Source organism: Mustela nivalis (genome assembly GCF_964662115.1).
Source record: "Mustela nivalis genome assembly, chromosome: 12".
Classification (NCBI taxonomy): Eukaryota; Metazoa; Chordata; class Mammalia; order Carnivora; family Mustelidae; genus Mustela; species Mustela nivalis.
In genome coordinates, this window is record NC_139031.1 from 28,155,354 (window position 1) to 28,175,279 (window position 19,926).

The 19,926-nt window shown below is 41.8% G+C and overlaps 1 protein-coding gene and 1 long non-coding RNA gene across 4 annotated transcripts in view; both read left to right on the forward strand.

Annotated features, from left to right (window-relative positions):
• Nucleotides 1-12,809, forward strand: part of FAM3C (FAM3 metabolism regulating signaling molecule C) — a 193,833-nt gene extending 181,024 nt beyond the window's left edge. For all 3 annotated transcript variants that reach the window (XM_082692703.1, XM_082692701.1, XM_082692702.1), the window contains exons 9-10: nt 9,714-9,840; nt 10,442-12,809. In XM_082692703.1, coding sequence (XP_082548829.1) covers nt 9,714-9,840; nt 10,442-10,531 — 217 coding nt within the window. In that variant the 3' untranslated portion in view covers nt 10,532-12,809. The remainder of the gene's footprint in view (nt 1-9,713; nt 9,841-10,441) is intronic.
• Nucleotides 266-8,133, forward strand: LOC309845149. The gene is made up of 2 exons (XR_014301073.1): nt 266-757; nt 848-8,133. It is a non-coding gene; the product is annotated as an uncharacterized lncRNA (long non-coding RNA).
• Nucleotides 12,810-19,926: the final 7,117 nt, after the last annotated feature.

The following is a 19,926-nucleotide window of genomic DNA, read 5'->3' on the forward strand; positions in this document are numbered from 1 at the left end:
CAAGTTTCTTCTACTTTTATACTTGAGAAGTATTTTCCCATCTCCAAATTAAATACTTAGTAGATTTTCTTCTTCCAGTGACTTCACTATTTTCATGTATTTTAAAAAAATGTATCATTTCCCAGTGACTTACAGTGCCCATTTTTATGTGGATTTGACTTTGTTTTTAGAAGTTCTGTTCTGTTCATCTACTTCTTCCTGCCCCAATAAAACAGAGGCAAATTATAAAATTTTATAATTTTATAAAAATTAAGTGTACTACCTTTCTGGGGTAGCTAAGACCCCTTTAATAGCATTTCTCAAATCCCTTCTATGATATTTTATCCAGATCAAAAGTATGATACTTTTAACAAGAATAAAAGACATCCTTTACAGATTTTAATTGAAAAGCCTTGAAATTCCACCTCAGAATATGGCATGTCTTTCTATTTATTGAGTTTTTTCTACACGTATGTAGTGTGTAACTACATTATTGCAGATTTGCACTAAGAAAATAGGGCTACTGGGTGTGTGGGTGGCTTAGTCAGTTGAGTGTCCTCCTTTGGCTCAGGTTATGATCGGAGTGTCCTGGGTTCAAGTCCTGCATTGGGCTCCTTGCACAGTGGGGAGTCTGCTTCTCCCTCTCTGCCCCTCTCTCTGCTCATGCTCACACACATGCTCTCTCTCAAAAATAAATAAATTCTTTAAAAAAAAAGAAAACAAAACAGGGTTACTTTGTGACTGGTTTTATTTTTTGTTGGTGGTAGTTTTTGTTTTTGTTATTGTTTTCAGATTTTATTTATTTATTTGACAGAGAGAGAGAGACCACAAGCAGTCAGAGAGGCAGGTGGTGGGAGAGAGGGATCAGGCTCCCTGCTGAGCAGAGAGCCCAATGTGTGGGGCTCGATGCCAGGACCCCAAGATCATGACCTGAGCTGAAGGCGGAGGCTTAACCCACTGAGTCACCTAGGCACCCCTACTTTGTGACTGTTTTAAGGCTGGAATATTTTCTTTTACATGTCTTACATCTGGATCAACTAAGGATATGTTAAATCCATAGATCAAGAAAACTGGTACCTGCATCCATTGCCGTTTAGCTACACCGAACTAAGTTGAATGTAATTAGGCTCTCCTTAGCAAAAAACCAAATAGCTTGATGTTTGCTTTTGCTGATAGAATAGGATATTACATGTATAATTTGAGGTTTTAAGATTTTTAGAAACCCTACTTTTCTGAATAGACAGACACCCGTGGCATCTTTTTCATCATGTAATTTCATTATTATACCTGCTTGGCTTCAGACCTGTTTCTCTTCGCTAATAAGAAATTAGGCCGTACCCTAAGAACTGAGGCAGGATGATGTTTGTTCTTTAACTGCTATTTATTGGTGCCCATCCCAGATACCAAAAGCAGCCTCAGAAGATGTTCAGCCTGAAAGGCAAAAACAGAAATCTAAACTCGATGTGTTTATCCTTGTGTACGTTTATCCAGTATATGATTCAACTGTGCAGTTAAATGCATTCAGTCATGTGCATTTCCAGTTTGGGGCACATGAAGTTGTTTTTCAAATACTGCCTTCTTCCAAACACAGGTGAAATAAATTGTATCATGTCCTTTATGCCAAAATGGACAAGCAGTCTTTATAAATGGCCATATACATCTGTGAAATACAACAAAATATAAATGTACCCCTTGGCAGATACCTGTCTGTGAAACATATGAAATGATTCCTTCGTTGTGGAACACCCAGTCTTACATGGGAATAGAAGCTCTGCTTCATCTGACGTGTTAGCACTTTTCTTGACATAAGGCTGCTGGATTTTCCCCTCATAAGGAATGTTTGTTCTCCCTCTTATACCCAAAAGATTCCATTTTCTTTTAAAGATTTTTTTTTAATCTTTTAAATTTTTTAAAAGATCTTTTTAAAGATTTTTTTGAAGATTCCATTTTATTCATGAGAGAGAGAGAGAGTGTGCACACATGTGCTTGCAAGAACAAGCACAAACGGGGGGAGGGGCAGAGGAAGGAGGAGCAGGTTCCCCAGCCAGCAGGGAGCCCAACGAGGGGCTCCATCCCAGAGCCCTAGGATCAGGGCCTGAGCCAAAGGGCAAGCATGTAACCACTTGAGCCACCCAGGTGCCCGTACCCAGAAGAGTTTAGAATATGAAATAGACATCTCCGACAGGGAGTTGGTATTGGTTCTCCGTAGTCATTCCTCTGTGATCCCAGGTACTACTGTCTGCAATGAGCTCCTTGGCTGGACTGTGAACTTTTTTTTTTTTAAAGATTTTATTTGTTTGACAGCACAAGCATGGAGAGCAGCAGGCAGATGGAGAGGGAGAAGCAGACCTCCTGCTGAGCAGGGAGCCTGAAGCAGGGCTTGATCACCCCAGGATCATGACCCAAGCTGAAGGCAGATAATTAACCGACTGAGCCACCCAGGTGCCCCTGTACGGGGAACTTCTGAGAATGTCTGGGATTGGTTTCTGTCACAGCATTTCCCAAAGTGTGTTCTGGTGGGATCCCAGTCCTCTGAACCTGTCCTAGGGGAATAAGTTTGGAGATGGCGCATTGCATTTTGCTCCTTCCAGGGATTTACAATGCAAGGCCCTGAAGTTTGGCCCTAAGGAAACCTCTTTACCTTTCTTTATCCTATTAATTCTTGATTTTTAACAATGAAGCCCATTTTATTTTATTTTAAGATTTATTTATTCATTTGAGAAACTGAGAGTGTGCAGGGGAAGAGAAGGAAGGAGAAAGAGAGACGCTGACTCCACACGGAGCGCAGAGTCCTACTTGAGGTTAGGATCTCAGGACCCTATTAAGATCATGACCTGAGCCCTACTCAAGAGTTGGAGGCTTAATTGACTATGCCACCCAGGTAGCCTTGGAAGCCCATTTAAAAAACAAAACAAAACAAAAAACTATAAGAAAACTTGTATTTTAGAGTGCAGGTCTCCAATGATGCCTACTTTCTACCTAGACCCCTCTAAAATAAGTTGGTTTTTGTTTATTTAATGAGGAATTATAATAGTTTGAATGAGCAAGCTAAATTTTGCTATTGTTTTCCTCCCTTTGGAGACAGCACTCTGTGACATGTGCACTTCCTGGCTAAGTGAAGGGTTTAAATGTGGGTGTCCTGAAGTAAAAAAATCTTGAAAGTCCTTGGCCCCAGTCCCCCAGCCCAGGCAGAATTCCCAGGAACTGTTCTACAGATACCCCCTCTGAAGGGCGACAGTATCTCATAATTTCTCTATTTGAAACAAAACAAAGCAAAAAACTATCCCTAAGTCATTGTTACGTTCTCGGGGTTGGTCTCCCTCTGAATTCCCCCTGGTAGTCTGAGTAGTCTTAGCCTGGGTAAATAGAACAGTAAGTATCTTCCCTAAATCGTTTGATACTAAAGAGCATTGGTCTTTCAGTTTTCCCTTTGCCTGCTCAGTACTCAGGGCTCTTGTAACCTTCTATCATGCTAAGTTTCTGGTGGGTTTACTCTCCTGGCTGCATTTTTTGGGCATTGGTTCTCTGGTTGATTTTCAGCTCTCTTAAAATGAGTGCCGCAGTCAAACACAGGGTTCCTGATGGGGTTGGGCCGCTACGGGGTACAGCGGAGATACTAGCTTTTACTGTGTTGGGGTTACGTTTCTTTGAATATTTATACAGACTAGTACTATATAAGTTTTCTTTAAAAGGTCACATCCCAATTTTGGCTAAGTTAAACTCTCAGATCACTTGCTCTCAGACTTTTTTTTTTATTAGCCACTGCCAAGTCAGGTCTTTCTCTCTATTCTGGACTTGATTTTGTTTAATCTAAATGAAGGACTTTATGTTCATTTGTCCTTGTTATCCCTGTTAAATTTAATTTTGCTGATTTTGGCCCATTAGATTATGATGCTGACATTTGTCCTGTGAGATTTCCATGATCCAGGCTTTGTAGTTTCTCCAAAGTCATTCTTGTGTCTAAATCAAAGTCATTGATAAATATGTTCACCCATCAGGGGCAGCATGCCACCCTGCCGGGGGCCTCTTCCAAGGGATTCATCTATTAATCAACTACAGAAACTGTTTTTTAAACAGCTGCCAAGGAACCCTAATAGACATACCATCCAGCTGCTGTTTCATTATTTTCTTCATAGAGGCTGTTTTCTGACACTCTCAGATGCTCACTTGAAATTCATGAACTATGCTAATTACAGTGCCCTGATCTCCTGCCCACAAACCTGTGCAGATGCTGAAATAGCTTACATGACCTTAACTTGGCTTGATTTATATCTCCCTCCTTCTCACTACCCCCTCTCTTTCCTCCTCCTTCCCCCCCTTTTTTTTGTTCACAGGCTTTCCTTGTTGTAATCCATCCTAGAATTTGCCAATAGCTTTATTGACCCATTGCCAATAGCTTTATTGAAGTAGCTTTATTGACCCATTGTTTCTAAAAATTTCTTTGCCTTTTTTTGAAGACTGGAATATTTAATTAACTTTTAATGATTTAGCGTCTTCATTTTCCATGATGTTTCTAAAATAACGGACTCTACCTTGAAGAGTATATTAAAGTTCCTTAGAATTTAACTGTGTGACATGTGTGGGCCTGGAGGTTTCAGTTTATTTTACGGCACTTACACAGACATTCCTGAACTACTCTTCCCTTTTTATGTCGATCGGAGTGTTTGCCTCCCGTGGAAAAGGCAGGCATGCTTTGATCTCCATATTATATCATTCTTGTGAAACAGTGGATCCCTTCATCGTTTGCACTTTGTAGCAAAAGTTCTTCGTGTGGCCTGTAAGAGTTCGAGGAGTCTCATCTGCCGGCCTTCCTGGCAGCAGCATTCCGTTTCCTCCTTAGTCATATGATTAACCCTGTAGTTTTGGACACTTGTGAGCTTGAGCCCATCACAGAACACTCCTGTAGTGGCCCTAATTTGTAACCTATCCTCTTCTTTGCCAGGATTGTTAGAAATTACATAGTGAAAATTACTGTTTGTTTGTTTGTTTGTTTTTGAAGAATCTATTCTCAGAAGAGCTTCTGATCTGAACTCTTTGTAATATGCTCTCTTTAAAGTCTAGGCTACATGGTCACCTATGCCCAGCATTGCTTATTCTTTAACCTCTTGAAGTAATACAGCGATTTTCTTCTGAAGTTCTTCACACTTCTACTTCCCAAGTGGTTCTTCCCTGTTAATTAGAGGGGGGCCCAGAATATTAATTCTCCATGTTGTTTTCCAGAAAGGAGCATTGACCTGGTATGATGGTGTGACTGTGGGGTCTCAGATGCTCCTCCTTCCCCAGCAAAGAGGGAAGCAGACCTCTGAGTCACCCCGGGCCCGTTCCCTCTTCCTCCATTGCTACTTCCGATTACCTCCGTGCAGCTTTAGAATCTCTTCTAGGAAAACTTGGTTCCTCTCTCTGTCTGCCGTCTTGTTTATGACATGATAATTTTTTATTCATTTTAAAGAAAATTCTTAACTAAAATAAAATAATTTATTCAGTAAAATTTTTCAGCATCTTAGCTAATTTTTAATAGCATTTTATTTTTAATAGCATTTTTATCTATCTATCTATCTATCTGTCTGTCTGTTTATTTATTTAGAGATAGAGCACAAGCTGGGGGTTGCTGAGGGACAGAGAGAGCCCAGCTTGATCTCATGACCCTGAGATCATGACCTAAGCTGAAATCAAGTCTGATGTTTAACCAGCTAAGTCACCCAGGTGCCCCAGCATCTCAGCTAGTTAAGACCATTACTGGAGATTAAAGTTTATGTAACAAACTCAAAGTGCTCCTATATAGAATAAAAGCTTGTATCTTTGAAATTTTATTTAAAATTTACACCATGCATACATTTGTTACACTGGCTTTTTTTTTTTTTTAACTTTTTTTTTTAAAAGATTTTATTTATTTATTTGACAGACAGAGATCGTAAGCAGGCAGAGAGGCAGGCAGAGAGAGAGGAGGAAGCAGGCTTCTGGCTGAGCAGAGAGCCCGATGCGGGGCTCAATCCCAGCACCCTGGGATCATGACCTGAGCCGAAGGCAGAGGCTTTAACCCACAGAGCCACCCAGGCGCCCCTGTTACGCTGGCTTTTAAAGAAATGGGACATTTTGATACCTAGTATGTATTGAATCAGTGCAGGAAATACTGGCTGTGTTGCATGATTTTTAACTTCTTTTTGAAATATGAAATTGTCTTCTGCTTAAATAAAAGATTTCAGACACAAATAATGAAATCCTCTAAAGTCTACATATAGGCAGAGCAGAAAACTTTGGAAATTATTGAGAAACGTACGTTGTTATACAGCTGTAGTTAGATATATGTAGGGACCTGTGGCATGGGTGCCCGAGACCACCCCGAGGTCTGATGATTTGCAGGAGTTGCAGGAGCGAGCGTGCAGCCCTGCTCACCTCGTGGCTACTACTTGTTACAACAAAAAAAGATACAAAGCAAAATTAGCAAAGGGGAAACTGGACTGAGTGAAGTCTGGAGGGAACCAGGCCCCCGTTTCCCAGTCCTCTCCCAGCGGAGTCACACAGGTGATGCTCCATTCCTCCCGCAGCAGATGGTGACAGCACTGTGAAGTCTGGGTAGTGGGAAAGCGTCTCAGGGACTCCATGCCCGGGAATGTAACTGGCTCATAGAGGCAGCCTCCACCAGACACAGCCCCAGATGCCAGCCTCCCGGCATGACCCGCCTTCCTCATGCAGCGCTGTGACCCGTTCCGATCAGTTCTGGGAATGGGGGAGCCCTCCCCAAATCCAGGCTGCCAGCTGCCAGCCAGGGCCCAACTTGCGCTGGGACTTCCTAAAGACAGCCATTGCAGGCCGCCGTGTTCCCCTTTTCTGCGCTGTGTTCCCCTACGGGCGCTCTCCCAGGAAAGGAAAAGGAAGGAAAGAGATGAACAGAGGGGGTCGAAGTGCAATTTTCAAGTCGTGTCCAGATCTCTGGCTAACCGGGCTAAGTTTATTCATGTAGATCAAATGATCAGTTCTGAAATTCAGAAGTACAGAAGTAAAAATGATTGCCCTTCAATATATTTCTTAATTAATGTAAAATTCATAGATGAGAAAGGTTTTATTCATACTTTTTGCAGGGAGCCAGGTCTGCCCTGGGAGAAGCCACCTACTTTGCAAGCAGTTTTTGCATATAAAGCAGCCCCTTGGCGTTTGTGAACTTCACATTCAGCCATCTATGAGGGACCCTAGAGCCCACAGGCTCCAGTCTGTGGTTTTTCTGAGATGTAAATGTGAGTCAAGCCCCACAGCCTCTGCAGGGGTCGTCACTGGGCTGCCCAGAGAACTTGCCGCCCAACCTCCTCGTTTCTATGCTGCTTATTCTTGCAAAACTCACCTCGTAGTGCTGCCGAAGCGAGTACAGTATTATAAGAATGTGGCCAGAAAACAGAACATTGGGATAGACGAAAGGGTAGGATTTGACAGTCTGCCAGACCCACAGCATCCTAACCCCATATGCAGACAAGAAGCCGGGGTTCAGGCACGGCCTTCAGGGAGGGTCCCTCCAATGCACGTGTTCCTTTATCACGTGAGCAGACAAGTGCGAAGTGACGGCTGATTGACGGAGGCAGGCGCAGGAGCGGGACCTCGGGGGGCAAGCTGGAGGCACGCGGCCATGAGACTCCAGGGGTTCTTTACACAGTTACTTCATTTGTTTTTACTTCACCAGGTTATAAGTGCATCCCTTGATATAGATTTGGGTCTGAAAGTCCAAATATTCTAGGGTTATAGGTGATTTTTCTCAGGGATTCTAGTGAACTTTCTGCAGGAGGACAGCAGTGCCCAGGCTGTAGTTAAAACAGCTCCACTGCTGGGTATTTACCCCCCAAAATACTAATTCAGAGGGGGTACAGGCACCCTGTGTGCTGCAGCATTATTTACAACAGCCAAGACACAGAAAGTGCCCAAGTGTCCATCAATGGATGGATGGATAACAAAGATGTAGTGTGTATGTATATATATATGTGTGTGTACACACTTGCACACACACACACACACACACACACAGGAATATTACTCAGCCTTAAAGAAGAATGGAATCTGCCACTTGAAACGACATAGATCAAGCTAGAGAATAGAACACAAACTGAGGTCAGTCAATAAAGACAGACAAATGCTGTATGATTTCACTCATGTGGCACTTAAGAAACAAAACAAGTAAAGGAAGAAGAGGGAGAGCCAAACCAAGAAGCAGCCTCTTAACTATAGAGAACAAACTGGTGGTTACCAGAGGGGAGGTGAGTGGGGAATGGGGATTAAGGAGTGCACTTCTGATGAGCACTGGGTGTTGAACGGAATTGTAGAATCACTATGTTGTACACCTGAAACTAACAGGACCCTGTATATTAACTACCCTGGAATTAAAATTTAAAAAATTTTTTTAAAATAGCTCTACTGCCCCTGCATGAGGTTTGCATCAGTTGTGAGAGTCTCTAACATATATGCAGTTCTTTCTTGTTCTATGACTTTTTATTTTAAAATATAAATTATTTTGTTCATCTTCAGGTTAGTTAAGAGAACACTCTTGTACCTGGTGTTTCTTTCATTAGTACATTAAAGGAGCTGATACTAGCATGAGGTGTTTCAAAGAACTCTGTCAAATAAAAAAGGACCTTCCTCACTGACTCTCGTGCTATTTGGTTTTAATGACTGCTCCCCACCCGCCAACTATTTGCAAATATAAAACTTAGCTTGCCTCAGATTTTTACCAGAACATAGCCTCTCTAACTGATGTATAAGGGCCATCTTTTGGGAGATACAGAGGCCTTATTGCCTTTTTTCCCCCTCCACAGCTAGCATGTATCGGCTGAATTTCTTCTTCTTCGTGAGACAGGGGACATGGAGAATGCTCAGCATTAGGATAATAACCTATACAAAAATTCTTTCTTTTTTTTATTTTTTAAAGATTTTATTTGTTTGACTGAGAGAGCCAGAAAGCACAAGTGGAGGGAATGGCAGAGGGCAAGGGAGAAGCAAGCTCTGCACTGAGCAGGGAGCCCAATAACGGGGCTTGATCCCCGGCCTCCGGATCATGACCTGAGCTGAAGGCAGATGCTTAACCATCTGAGCCACTCAGGTGCCCCCCTACACAAAATTACTTACTTTCAGCTGTTTTCCTACCACTTGACTTTTGCCACTGCCTTTCCTCGTTGGCAGGTACTTAACTGCTGTCTGGTTAAGGTTCGTTTTTATTAAATAACCACTCGACAGTTATCACTGAAGTGTAATTTATATACTTATTCTCAAGGTTCATTTTCTTTTAAAGAAACCATAGTATTAGACACAAATGCCAAGATTTTTGTCAGCATTTACCTTTATTCAGATGTAATTCACAAAGGGATTAGTAGAAAATCAAAGTGATTTTTAATTTTATGAAGATACTGGTTGCTTAAGACCTCGTATTTAATCTAGGTAGGCATCTGCTAACTACAGTATCCCTTATTTATTTGGTGGATATGGATGAAAGTGAATTATTGTAAAATAAAGATATCTAAAAGGCATTTCTTCATAGAATAAACTTAAAATTAGTCGCTAGATTTCATGTCTTTTTCACTAGAGAATTCAAATTGTAGGAGTGTTGCTCTGAAAAAAATCCTGTATTATGTTCTTTTATTCAAGCTGTTATTTTCTCATCTTATCTCATGTTACATGTTAATATACTGGTGAGTTATTATTACTGAGATAATACACAGAGCTCTGTGCTTATTGTAGTACTCTTTTTCTTCCTCTTTAAGACTCAATGATGAAGCACGGCGGCTCATTGCTGAATTGGGAAGTACATCTATTACTAATCTTGGTTTTAGAGACAACTGGGTCTTCTGTGGTGGGAAAGGCATCAAGACCAAAAGCCCCTTTGAACAGGTTAGTATCTTAGACTTTCATAATTAATGGACAAAAGTAAATTGTGTGAAACTGTACAGTGAATATTCCTATCCTAGTTATTTGAAACTTAAAGCAGCCATTAAATATGTTTGTGTATTTTTCATAAGCTCATCAGTTATTTAAAATAATCATGGCATATTTTAAATCAAAACTAAAAAGTAGGCCTAGTCTTCATGGAGTATTTTTGCCTGTATGACTGTGCATTGGCATATGATTGCTTTTATCATGCGCTGTTTAGGAAGTGTTCGTTATTAAAGATTTTAATCGAGCTTTTGGTAGTATAATCAGTTAAGTTTAGAAATACTTTAGAACTTAGTAGACTATAAACTTTACCTTTTGGCTACCAAATGATCCTTCCAAGAAGTCCTGCACTGTTTTGTTCTTTTAGCTGGCTGGTGTTTGACGGTCTCCCTGGCCGTTGGGATTGCTCATTTACTCTCTTGAACAGTAATTTGCAGGAACTCATCATTGATATGAATGTTACTGAAACAAGTACACTACAGTATGTTGTGGTAGAGAAGCAGTTCATAAAGGTGGTTTGTTTTTTTTTTAACTGTGTACTTTTATTGTACCCCAACAGCACATAAAGAACAATAAGGACACAAACAAATATGAAGGATGGCCCGAAGTTGTCGAGATGGAAGGCTGCATCCCCCAGAAGCAAGACTAATGCAGAGGAAACTGAAGGAAACGCACTTTGCCGGTTAATGGCCGCGCTGTGACGGAGGAGCGATGTGTAAATACTGCGGGAGCATGCAGCCGTCTGGCGTGCGCATGAGCATTTATCTCTTTGGATATCGGGATTATTTATTGCTAACGTAAATAGAGTAAATAGACGCCTCTGTAAATAGTCATCGTAATGAGCAAATCACTGAACCATTTCGAAGCACATTTCTCTGATAGTAGTATGGTGTTAGACTGCTACGGTAGTGACATCTTTTAATTCTAAAAGCATACCCCGTGGATAACTGAACAGATTATGAAAAATATATTGGTATATATACTGGTTGCTGTGAAAACCTATTATGGAATAATATGGATTTTAGGGAGGAGACTTTGTTTTCTTGTGTGTGTGTGTGTGTATTTATTATACACACACACCCATATTCAAGTATATATATGTATATATATATGTTGCCCTTTAACGATAGTATCTTTTAAATTCCAAAGATACTTGGCTAGTTGTGTGTGTAATGTTACTTTATAGTCTGATCTCCAGTGTACCTTTTTTCTTTTCTCCTCCCAAAAAAACCTAGAAATAAAATGATAACGAAAACCTATATCAGATATGTGAAAAGCACAACAGAATTTTTTTTTTCATGTACACAGTAAAAAAGGAAGTGCGTAAATGTAGGTGGTATTCAGGACTGTAGCTTTCTGGGTTTTGTGTTAGCAGTATGAATGACTGGATCTCACAGAAGCTGCTTAGAGCGAGGCTGGGGGTGGCAGCCCCGTGGAGCCAGGGACGTGGGCCACCGCCCTTCTGCACCCTAACCAGGGGCTTCAGGACAGCCGCAGCTGTGTTTAGAGCAATGCTGTCGTGTGTTTCCTTATGGTTATCAGCACCGACCAAGTGGTTTGGAAAGAGGCATGCTTTAATGTCACCATTATTTTGATGGTAAACCAAGAAATATAATTTTGTATCTAACTTCATAATAGCAATTTTTGCCTGAAGATATAATGACATATTTAGAGAAGTCTTAATTACTATGTGGACTGATAACATTTTAAAAAATAATTTTATTTGAGTCCAGATGATTTCTACATAAAATTTTATTCATTTGAGATGTTCACTAAATGACTCAAGTTTCTTTGTTTTTGTTTTGGTTTTGTGTTAGGGCATTAAATACCTAGAGTGTATGAAGTATCTTAAACCAGAACATAAACTAATCCTCAAACTACTCACAGTAGAAGGCGGCACTTAAATTTTGAATCGAAATTTTAGATGATTTGTATAAAAAAACTAAAGGCAGTATTTTTGTTTTGCTGTCAACCAACTTGGAAGCTATTCAGCTGTTTCTTAAATATTAATGAACTTTGGGGTACTGGTTCTTCTCTCAAACTGAATGTAATTCAAGAATAAATGCACCTTACACATTTAAAGAATTTTTGTAAACTTTTCAGATCTCTGGTGCTTATATGCTAAGTCACATTCAGCATGTGTATTTTGACATTTAAAATGCTTCCCTAGATTCTGTAAATTAAAAGAATAGTTATTTTCCAGATCCAGGTATGGTGAAATAAATGTTTTTTGCATTGTTTTTAAATAATGAAAATGCTCTCGGTTTTTGCATTGTGAATTGTTTTGTATTGTGTGTCACAGTAATATGCTTCCGGAACTTCCCATTAATGTTGGTCATGCATTTATCATACTGTTTCACATGGAAACTGAAGACAGTCCTGGGGCTACACACACTAATATCCTCAGGTTCTATCTTGATATGTGTAAACTTTAAGTATCCAGATGGCAAGACATCCCTTTTAAGGTAAAAACTATAAAACGATAGATTTGCGAAGCTGTACTAACTGTCAGAAGGAGGGACCGAGACAGATTCTGTGGCGGCTTTGATGCAGTTTGCTTTTGTTTCAGTTCTTTCTTGTACAGGTTGTGCCAACTTTGGAAGCAATAATTTTACTACATTTCATGTTCAGATATCTTTTAAAAGTCCACATTATAAATGAAACAATGTTCCTTTCATGTTAAGAAATTTCTTTATTAAAATCAGAAATTTGGCATTGACATTTTGGTGTACTATATAAGGACTTTTGGATGGATATTTTTTATTTATAATCACACTTTTTTCTGGAACAAGTGTATCATAGTATGCCTATTAAAATCAAGCTAAGACAGTAGGAAAATAAGTGGTATTTGGGAAATTAAAGAGAAATTGAGCCAGAGTCTTTATATTCCTGACTTTAATTTGATTAAAGTAAAATTTATCACAGTCTGTCTACATTTTGTATTTGTTTTGAAATGGATCAGCTGTTATTATTTTATGCCAGGTGAAGCTCAAAGCATTTAGCTGGTATTACATTTAGACTAAAACAGTTTTTACAAATTACAGTTTGAAGTCCCCAAAAGAGATGATAATTTCAATTCAGTTGACATACCCCATTTTTAAGTGAAGGAATGAGAAATGTGTTATGTTCAGTTAGAATATCAAGAGTAGAAATGCAGGTGGTTGGGTTATGGACATTGGGGAGGGTATGTGCTATGGTGAGTGCTGTGAATTGTGTAAGACTGATGAATCACAGACCTGTACCCCTGAAACAAATAATGCGTTATATGTTAATAAAAAAATTAACAACAAAAAAGTAGAAATGCATTTAGAATATTTTCTGAAATGAGTATGAGAGGAAAAAATTACTTGTATTGATTGGGGCAAAGATTTGTCACTTAACCTCTTTAATAAGGCCTTGGACAGCAGCAGGTACATATAGATTAACATGTAGATTAACAGGAAAAAGTACCCGATTTTACCTTTTCTAAAGCACCCCTCAGAATTCTTTTGGTGCCTCTCCCTAGGATGATTTTTCTACCACATACTTGGTTTTTGATTGTCATGTTGCAATAGCTAGTCAATCCCCAAGCCCCAAGCTCCTCACTTTCACTACTCCCGTCCTACTGCTTGTGTCTCCTCCCTTGAGGTTCCTGTCAAGTCAAAGCTAGCTAGAGCAAAAATCAGGCAGGCCTGGCTTGGGAGGGGCAGTCTGCTGGTAGGTGGCCTGAGGGCATGTGGGGTAGGCCATCCTGAACCTGAGACTTCATCCACCAGAACCTTCCTGCAATCCAGCGAGGGTGCAGGCCACTGGAGGGCCGCTCTATTAAGAAGGAAAAGCTTTCAATACGAGGATCTCTCTTCTAGAAAGGAAAAGGGACTTGCTGGCCCTTCAGTTTAGAGACAGAAGAAAAGTTCCTCTTGCCTTGTTTTATGGGCAGTTTATAAGCAAACTTACTACAGAGAAGACCAACTTCCCAGAATAGCTAGTTCACAGGTACAACTTGCTGCCATTACTAAACTGAGTGTTTGGGGCACATGGCTAGCTCTAGGTCTTGGAACTAGGAACTACATGTTCCTAGTGTTTCAAGTAATTAGCCCATATTTATTTTACTGGATCGCCAGCGAGAAAAGGGGCCTAAAACCTTAAAGAGGAGTGAATTCTGTAATGGAGACAGTGTAGTGTACTGGGTAACAGTCAAACTTGCATGAGTACACGTCTCTACCTCATTGTTGATTGCGTGAGGAACGGGAGAGGGTCTGCCTCCTCACCACGGTGAGTTACGGATGCTAGCATGGGTTCGTGGTGCCTGTGCGCACTCAAGAAATGGAACTGCTCGTCTGGCTGTTGGGATTGACTGTCTCTTGAAGACTGGTCAATTTCAGCCAAGGAGAAAAGCTAGGCCAGCCTTCAGCTTCCCAGCCCCATCCTACCAAATGCTATGGTCTTCATGTGTGTGTCCTCCCCAGCACCCCTGTGTTGAAACCCAGTCTCCAGTGCCATGGTGTTTGGAGGTGGGGCCTTTGGGAGGCAATTAGGTCTGAAGGGTAGATCCCTCACCGAGGGTAGAGCTCTTACCCAAGAAACCCCAGAGAGCTTCCTGACCCCTTCAGCCACGTGAGGACACTGCGAGAAAGCACAGGAACCAAGAAGCAGGCCTTACCCAGACACTAAATGACTGAGCACCTTGATTTGGGACTTCACAGCTTCTAAAAACTGTGAGGACTGAATTTCTGTTGTTTATAAGCACCCCCAGACTGTGGTGTTTTGTTCCAGCAACCTGAATGGACAAGGACACCAAGCCCAACATGGAGCCATTGAATGCCTTGGACAGGAAGGCGGCGACGAGGGTGCAGCCCCTCCGGGTTCTCCGGGCCCCAAGCCTCTGACTGTGTACACCTGCCCTTCCACTCAGTGGGCACGGACACTGGACTCCTTTTCATTCGCAGAATTCGGGTTTGGGGGGTTCTCCAGGCAGCTGGCAGTTCGAATAAGCACGTGATAGAGATGCACTAGCTGTCCCCGCTGCAGGGGAAGGGGTTTGGATGGATTTTTTGAAATGTTTTTTTGCTTTCTGAGACCTACGCTTCACTTCTAACAGTAGATTCATTATTTGAACTTTATACATTTGACTTTCAAACCGGTTTTCGGCCATGCCTTGTGCCTTCTGGTGCTGCTCTGCCTGGATCGGGCCTGCTCAGGTGGACAAGCCCGATTCACCAGAGCCAGTGAATTCCCCGCCGAGCCTTAGCCGCACTGTCTGCAGCAGAAGGTCCGACGGGATTGCTCTGTTTCCTGTAGGTAGAGCCCTCACAGCTGAGGGGAGGAAATGCCCGCTTCCGGAAGTCAGGTTTTAGCTAAGAGCCCAGTCTGAGCCTCAGAGGTTCTCTCATCCTAAAACTTCATGTGAATTTTTCAGTTTATCATTCACAGATGTTCATTTTAACACAGAACTCTTTTCAAATATTTTAAGGTTCAGCTTCCAAAAATGTTTAGCTTCTGCATACCCACGAGGACTGCGGGCCTGCGTAGGGAAGTGCAGTGGGCTTTATTTGACCAGCTCAGAAAGGAGCCTCGAGGATAATGTCTTGCTAGTCCGAGCTCTGAGCAGAGCGGAGATCCCGAGGGAAACGATGCTGCCCGCTATGGTTAGGGGGAGGGTTGGTGGTCAAGGTGGTGGTGCCCGAGTGTCGCGGTTCTGCGGGGACGCCCCCGCGTGGCAGAAGTGGGAGAGGCCGCTGGGGAGCAACTCCTTGGGTGTGACGTCAAGCTGTGGGCCCCGGGGCGGGCAGCCCACCTGACGTGGCTTTCCGTTGTCCCTGAGGGAGAGGACCATAGGTTCAACTTCAGTAAAAAGAAGCGTGTACTTCTATAGAAATCTGAAACATTTGTCCCAGGAGTGAACTGTTGACACCTTACACGGGCATGTTAAACTTATGTCAGGGAAATAGGCCGTTTGGGGGAGGTTCCCTCTAGTAGTTCTATAGCACTGGGTGTGTCGGACATGAACACAATTGCAGTTGTGACCATTGCAAATTGGAGATTGTAGTTCTCTGTCGACGAAGTTCTGTTTCTCAAGAAAGAAAAAGTGTTCAAGCCAGCAAAAGGAGAGAACTTCTCATACTGAATGGTGAAATTTATTTTCAGCTTGTAAAATTACTCTGCCCCTACCCATTAAATAGGGGGCATGTTGAAGAGACGTTACCACATTCGCTTTTTCAGTTTTTCCACCTTGCAGGCTTGCCTCGTAGAAGCCCATTCGGAATACATGTTGGTTGTGTGCCCGGGAGTTGAGAGGAAGCAACCTCTGTGGATAAGACATTAAACTTACACAATATTATGTGTCCGTTATATCTCGGTAGAGCTGGAGGGAAAATAAAAAATGACACAACTTACTCAAAAACCTACTAAAAAAAAAAAAGGAAAAGAAAAGAAAAATGGGGATTATGTACTAGAAACAAAGGTGATTACTGACATTTTGTATATTTACCCCCTTCTTTAGTTAATGAAGAGTTCAAGGTGTATTTAAATGAGCAGTTAAGTTTGGTGACATTTCTCTTTTGTCCAAGAATAACTGGGGGTACAAGAGGCCACCCTTCCTTCGTAACTATACATGACCAAGTGGATATGGGCATGGCTATGAGGGTTTGACTGTTACTAGCATGCAAAGGGGAAGGCTCCTTGGTTTTCCATAGAAGCATGGAGGTGAGCCTACCAGAGGGTTCAGAACGGCGAGGGGGCAGAGGGAACCGGGCAGCTCTATGCCCCGCAACTCGTTCTGCTTTTCCAGTCTTGCACATCCCTTAGAGGCTTTCACTTACTCTGCAAATTAAAAAGTCACATACAAAAACTGCAGTTTGTGTTGACGTAGTCCACATTTATTATTACTTTCCTTTACAATCAGTGGGAGAGGCTGCTTTTTCGAACCTGATTTTGTTCCGAGTGGGTTTTTCTAATCATGCAAATCACCTCTAGTGGTTTTGTTTCGGATATGAATGTAAATCATTACCAATGGTAAGTTTCATCCATGTATTAAAAATGACACTTTATGTAACAATTGGCTGTAAGCACAACAATAAAAAGGATGTAAGTATTTATTTAATGTCGCACTAAATTAGTTTGATCTTTACCCCTAGTCATTTCCTTTTGGAAATGATTGTTAAGCTCCTACAAAATCCAACTGTTAACCACACTGGGATCTAAAATAGCAGGAAATTTAAATCACTCTGAGCTTAGAAATCAAGAGTCAGTGTCTTTTAATTCTATTTCATGGTGAATGCTAAGCTCTCAATTCTTCCGTCACTTCACTACTGTTCTTCAACCAAGTTGATACAGCCAAACCCTGAAGGAACATCCCGTAATTTTCATTATATTTACAAATGCCTCAAACTCTTTAAATGGTGTACTGTAAACTTAGTGTGTGACAATCATGATGCTGCGTGAGGCACAATAATACAGAGTGGCTAAGGGCCCAGACTCTGAGGAATACATAAAAGTTACTGGAAACAATGCCTGGTATAAAGTAAGCACCATCTAAGTGTCTGCTATTATTTTCTATTTTAAAGGAAATAAGTCCCTGGTGTCCCCCCCACTCCCATGTTCCCCTTTCATGCTGTGCCACACGCATTTGTCCTTCTCAGGTTACCCCATCACCCTACTCCAAGAAATGTTATGACTTATCACATCTGGTCTATTGTGAGACTGAAATTGGAAAAAAAAAAAATCAAGGCTTTCAAGCCAACTTTCTTCAGAAGAGCTTGTCCTGAGGAGTATTCATGGTTCCTGGAAATGGGATTTGATTTTTTTCTTCTGCAAGTCAGCTAAGTGGATTACAGTGCTCTGGGTCACAGACTGACTCCAAACAGGTGGATCTCTGCAGTCTTTGGTGGTCTTTGGGACGTGATGCGACAAGTATCATCCAATTGCCTATCAATCAATATTTTAATGGAAAGCTTTTCTGATTCCTCATTTTAAACCCAAACCTACCGGGGCACCTGGGTGGCTCAGTGGGTTAAACCTTCTGCCTTCGGCTCAGCTCATGATCCCAGGGTCCTGGGATTGAGCCCATATTGGTTTCTCTGCTCAGCGGGGAGCCTGCCCCCCTACCTGCCCCCACCTGCCTCTCTGCCTACTTGTGATATCTGTCTGTCAAATTAATAAAATCTTTTAAAAAAAATCCTTAAAAACAAAACAAAAACCCAAACCTAACAGTCCTGATGGTACTTCAGAAAGTTAAAGTGTGTGGCTTTTTGTTGTTTTTTTTTTTTAAGGATTTATTTATTTGATAGAGATCACAAGTAGGCAGAGAGGCAGGCAGAGAGAGAGGAGGAAGCAGGCTCCCTGCTGAACAGAGAGCCCGATGCGGGACTCCATCCCAAGACCCTGAGATCATGACCCGAGCCGAAGCCAGAGGCTTTAACCCACTGAGCCACCCGGCCGCCCCTAAAATGTGTCTGTAAAATACCGATGGGATATGTCACATGATTATAAAGCTGCAAATATATACATGGTCATAGCATCTAACTTGTATAAAATCCTATTGTTATTCTAAATACAACTATCAGAGTTTCTTTCAGAACAAAAACAATGATCATCCAGATTGGGAATAAGGAAATAATGTAATTGTTTATAGTCAAACAAATTAAAGTGTTTTTAATGTTTTGTAAAATACTACTAGCAGGGAAATGTTTCAATCAGCAAACTTATTTATCCAGAGGTTACAGATAATGCCATTTGACAGGTTTTTCTCAGTAGCATTTTCAGGCAATCATCATTGCCTCTTACCACTGCCTCTAATTAGGCAACCCCCAATTTACAAAATAGTTGAACTCCTAAGTGTGAAATTCATACACGAGATCCACCTCCCCTCCCCTTTTAAGGTCATCAAGGGCATTTAAAGAAATGAAGATACTTTGTATCCTATACATGTATCCACAGCTTGCTTTGTGCCGCTCTAAGCCTGACCCACGTGCTGCCAGAAAGCTGCTTTCGAAACACATCACTAGAGCTGAGGACATCTAATGTCTTCGCTGCCCAGCACCCGGGTACTTTAATGGTAACATCAACCCTGGTTTTCCTCTGTGGATTCACCATTTCCCTATTCTCAAGCTATGTGGGTTTAGTTAGAAGTGACCTCACCACCAGGTGCCAGCCTGGGTCTCCATTACCTTAAGATGATCAGTGAATTTATCCCCGAACCCCAGCTTCCAATGGCCATTCTGATTGGTTCAGGGATGGACATATTAACCAACTGGAGCCAATGGGACACAGAATGACCTTTGCTGGGCATTCTGTGAAGAAGGAAAAAACAAAGTTTTCCATCTCTCCTATGGGAGCAACCAAAAAAGAACCTCTCTCTTTCCTTAGAATGAGTGGTAGGAGAAGGCGAGGTCTGGGGGGCATGTGGTAGCCATGTTGCTAAGAAAAGAGGAGAGCCTGGGGCCACTGGGGGTGGGAAGCGTCCACCCCACCGTGTGGGGCCTGAAGTAGAAGACAACACTGCAGAAGCCAGGCTGTTTCAGCTAGAGCTGGAAAGACCTGAACCATGGGGAGTACAGCATTGAGATTTTTGATCAAGCTTCACAGGAACCAGGCACAACTCTGGACTTTCAGTTATGGAGTCAGTGTATTTCCTTCAATGTTTGTCAGTCTGAGTTGCATTTTCTGTGACTTGCTACATGAAGAGACCTAAGTAACACAGGCAAAATCATCCAGAATGGATAGGAACACTTGGGCTCCACAACTTGTATCCCCCAGAGCTCCATGGTGCTACCTCAACCATGATGGGGAGTGGGAGGAAAATGAGCCAAGCCCAGGCTGTCGGTCAGTAAAACGGGGGAGACATCCAAGGATGGCTTCCGTGTTGAAGCCAGGGAGGAGAAGTAAAAGAAAAAAAGTGAGAGACACAGCTTGGTTCTTAGGAGTTCCTGCTCAGGCATCCCAGAGAGGAGAGTCTGAGTTGGCATCACTGTCTTCTTCAGCAACAGCTCAATAGTAATTGGGTATTTGGGAATTAGCATCTGTCTGGTTCTTCCAACTGGTTGGTAAGGTAATTACAAAAAAGAT